This window comes from Ylistrum balloti, unplaced genomic scaffold, assembly GCF_031769215.1.
Source record: "Ylistrum balloti isolate Yb309-2 unplaced genomic scaffold, AGI_CSIRO_Ybal_v1 Utg370240, whole genome shotgun sequence".
Lineage (NCBI taxonomy): Eukaryota > Metazoa > Mollusca > Bivalvia > Pectinida > Pectinidae > Ylistrum > Ylistrum balloti.
Genome location: NW_026782195.1, coordinates 1,788,021 through 1,792,759, shown reverse-complemented (window position 1 = coordinate 1,792,759; position 4,739 = coordinate 1,788,021). Strand labels below are relative to the sequence as shown.

The following is a 4,739-nucleotide window of genomic DNA, read 5'->3' as shown; positions in this document are numbered from 1 at the left end:
GGAAGTGGAATCTATACTGTTGTTCTGGATATTTATCAACATTTCATCCTTCTTAACCCTTTACATTCCTTCGATCTACCACACCAGGACACGAAATCTTTAGACCTTCACTGAAATATCAACATCTTAGCATATCAACGAGAAGGCACACATACTTTTGTCTTACCGGAAAATGTCAAGCTTCAAGACCTTTATTTATCTGCTAAACTTTACCGAGAAAATGTTATAGACGTCTAGCACAAATTATATTCAAGAAATAACAAAATTGATTATATGTTTATAGGCTTGTTGATATTGTTGATGGTTGCTTGCGTAAAATCCATTATCACTTCGGTTATCGTTACCCAATGCAACCAGTTATCGTGTATAAAATGTAATCCAAGATAAACTATATACTCATATGATACGGGACGTAGGTGTATCTTTCATTACTTAAACACATACACAGAGATCATAAATACGACATAAAAGCGATCTCTGTCAGACATGCGCATTGACATCTTAGATAAGGATTTTACACGATTTGATGAAATTTGATAAAGAAACTGCATATGTAGGATGAAATATTTTGCTAATTTTTGTATCAGTCATTATGTAACTGGGCAAATTATGGGAGTTAGAGACTTTTAAAGGAAACAAAGACACAATTTACATTATCGAATCTTATAATTTGATAATGACAAGTATTAATTTGTGATCCCGATAATACTCTAAATATATTTCAAATTAGAAAGATTTTCACGTGTTTACATGTAAATCTTAAAGTAGGTTCGTAAGTTTTATCGTCCATGTTTCCAATATATTTTTTCCAATATATTACAGAATCCCATCTGGAATACATTTGTATAAGTTAGCAATAACTTTCCCAATCACTTCTGAGAAAAGCGCCAACAGTCATATATTATGTACAACGACTGTAAAGAATATATTTTATTCTATTTCAGGCGCATCAATTTAAACATAGCATTTCATTAAAAAAAAAGAATAAAAATGCCGTGGAAGGATATATTAACGCTTGCTGTGCATATTCAGGATCATTCTACCGCAGCTAAATTGCTGAGTGAAGGCCAGTCCCCAGACGGACGGACGGACGGATACGAACCATTACTTCACAAAGCCGTAGGGAATAACGATTTAAGGATGACCAAGCTTCTACTTGATCACGGAGCGGAAGTAAATAAACAAGATAGCATGTATCAGACGGCTTTACTTCAAAGCACATCACCTGACGTAGACATCGAGATTTCAAAGACTTTGATTGAGGCTGGGGGAGTAATCAATATAAAAGACATGTATGAACGAACACCCCTGCATTATTTATCATTCTATCCACAAGAAGAAAAAATTACTCATTTTCTACATACACCAAGCAGTGAGTTGCTTAATGCTGTGGATTACTTCGGAAACACTGCGCTACATCTATGCACGACACCAGATCAAAGACATGAAACTGGCGGTCTTTTAGTGATGGAAAAGTTGCTAACGGCTGGAGCCGATCCTAACATACAGGATAAGAGAGGTAAAAGTTCGTTACATCATGTGTCGACTCATAATGAACCCAAAATAGAACTGTTTATATCAAAGACTAAAGATATCAACTATCTGTTGCCGGATTCAGAAGGCGAAAACTTTATGCACAACCTTATTGCCAATCCATCACTTATGCAGTCGTATCTTATCAATTTGTTAGAATCACCACTTATTCCTGAACCTGTTTGGAAAGCTCTCCTCAACAGCAGAAATATCTACGGATTATCGCCTTTTTCTTCGTTTTTTGGAGCATTTATTTGCAATGAAAATATTGTTCGAAAAATGATTGAATTAGGCGCAGATGTGAATGGACCTGATGGAGTAGATGTTACGCCATTGATGAAATCTTCCACTTTCAGTTTGGATGTGGTGGAAACATTAATCGAATATGACGCTAATCCAAATGCACAGGATATTGCGGGAGGAACTGCTCTTCATCTGGCCATGAATTCTGAGATCGTGTTATTACTTATTGACGCTGGATCCAGCATCAATCTTTGTGATAAATGGGGCTGCTCTCCATTGCAACAAAGCTTTCCCTGTGATCAGGATTTGCTCGCAGAAACAGATGTACAGACAACACTCACAATACAGGGTTCTGATATTAACCACAAAGATATATATGGTGCAACAGCATTGCATCATGCAGCGTGCAGTAGTTCTGATCTAACTTCAATGCTTTTGAAAATGGGTGCTGATAAACGCATCAAAGACAAAAGTGGACGAACACCATTGGATGTTGCTTGTCTTCTTGGCAACTGGGAAGTAGAGAATATTCTTCGGGCGAACAAATCAATCTCCCCATCGGATGAAAAACTGTTGACATACCCCGAAGACATAACAGGAGAAAATTTGCAGAAGTGTTTGCAAAATTTGGAACTCGTCAAAGCTGTTGAGAAAGCATGCGACAACTTACTACAAGAGGGAGGGATTTTCAACGACTTCCACACCGCAAACGAGAATATAAGAATTGGAGTAAATGACTTAATGGACGACATCGCCAAGAAGATGGGTGAACAGGATGAACATTTCTCCATACAAATTTACACAAGCGGAAGTTCATCTGAAGGAACTAAAGCCGGTTTATACAATGAATTTGATTTCGTATTCTGTTTACCTTTCTTTGCAGATCTTTGTGAGATTGTTGAAGAAAGATCGGATGCTTTCACTGGACTTGCACGCTTAAGGTGCAAGGACCTGTTACCTCCAAGGGTTGTGAGTCACTTATTCGACGACGAAGGCTTCCTGTTATCACATGAGCTTAGGAAAACGTGCGATTCATTAATAAGAAGAGTAATACTAAACAGAGACATTTGGAAACGAGATAACGTCAAGATGGGCTCTTTAGCCACGTCTTTTAAGACCAATGACACAGAGAAACCAGTAAGCAACTTCACGATATCATGGATCGATGAGTTGCATAAAAACCTTGGTATCAGCATTGACGTTGCTTTTGGAATCCACAAGGCAGGATGGTGGCCACACGGTGTCAGCACAGAAACGATCGCCCAGATGACAGATGAGGTAACACCTTTCGGTTGTCTTCTTCTTGTTCAGGTGCCGGGGCATATGAGATGGATAGGACAACACTTTCGCATATCCTGTTCTCTCATGGAGAGCCGTATGATGGTACAGCTCTCGCAAGATATCAAAAACAGCTATAAACTTGCTAAAATTCTGAAGGATGATCTTTGTCCAGGAATTGATTTTGGAGACGATGAGGATGGATCGCCGTCGATTGCTTCATCGGCATCCGATGTGATCAGTTCTTATATGTTGAAGAACTGTTTATTCCATGTTATAACCAATACCAGTTCTGCTTCTTTTTCTCAGTCAAATAAAAATAAACTGACCAGAAGATGTATTATACATAACACAGCAGAGATATACAGATGCTTGATGAGAGCTGCTACTGAGCAATCACTGCCCTGTCATTTCCTTCCGAAAGTTGATATTTTCAGATATCAAATAGTAAATATTGAAGGCTTTGAAGACAACTCTGATGATGTCTTATTGTCCCTTAAACAGAACACCAATGAAATTGCATCTTATTGCAAAGTAATTCTCGGATGTCTTGGCATTGCTAACTTCTAGTTAATTCGTCATTCGTTTCTTTCGAAACTTTTTCTTATGTAAACATTGCTAACATAAGAAAACTGCCATTGTCTATATAGCAATCAGTTTCACACGTTTTAACTTGCTTCTGAGGATGGCAGGGGACGGGATATCGAATCAGATAAATCTTTATAGTTGATTTTCCGTCATTAGACAAAAATTGCAGTTAAAAAGATGATATATGGTTAAAAATAATATTTACACAACCTATGAATTAGAATTCAGATAAACACAGACGTAATCTTTCATGTGGCATTTTTAAATTTTGATTTATACTGCTTTTTTTAAATCCACAGATCAAGGTTGGATGCAAATTCCGCATTTCATTTTTGATCATCTGTTTTGAGATGATTTATTTCAATTTCACTTTAACCACAATAATAAATAAACTACATCACATGATTCAGTAAATGTTGTTAAATGTTTGCCTGTGATATCATTATATACATATCAAAAACACATTTGAAATTATTATAAACATTGTGATTTGAATCTTGCTGATAGCTACGACCATCTATTCACACTAATAACGGTATGTTTCGATGGACAGTTATGGAATCAATTATTCTATTTAGTCCATAATTATCAATACATTTTCCATCAACATGAAAGTTCATCATCTTCAAAATATTCCGTGTAAAGCAATAAACTTATCAGTAAAAATATGCCTTTAGCCACACGGCAGATGTTACACACCACTGGTAATCTAAACGCCGAAGCGGCTGATATCCGGATATAATATCTATGTTAACATTTAAATATTTCTATTCATAGTATAATTTTGTATGTGTGGTATGAAAGAAACGTTATTGTTTGTAGCCGGAATGACAGACCATACGATGTTTACATGTTCATGGATTTGAAGCAATATTTTTCCCAGAGGGGAAATTATTTTTCAGGGTAGACTCAATTATTCAATAAAATGCAAAGGTAATCAACATTGAAATAGATGTGAATTGTGCTTATACTCCCTTCTCACTTACACAAATTAGCACTCAAAAACATTAGTTTTAGCACAAATTTAAACTATAATGGAATCCTCTTGAGTCCACAGCTTTAATTTCGGGAGCATCGTTAAATGTGGTATTTTTTGG

The 4,739-nt window shown here is 36.4% G+C and overlaps 1 protein-coding gene across 1 annotated transcript; it reads left to right on the top strand.

The window, feature by feature from the left end:
• Positions 1 to 990: 990 nt before the first annotated feature.
• Positions 991 to 3,624, top strand: LOC132552149 (uncharacterized). Its single transcript, XM_060216290.1, has one exon. The coding sequence runs from the start codon at positions 991 to 993 to the stop codon at positions 3,622 to 3,624; it is 2,634 nt and encodes an 877-aa protein (XP_060072273.1).
• The last annotated feature ends 1,115 nt before the right edge of the window (positions 3,625 to 4,739 follow it).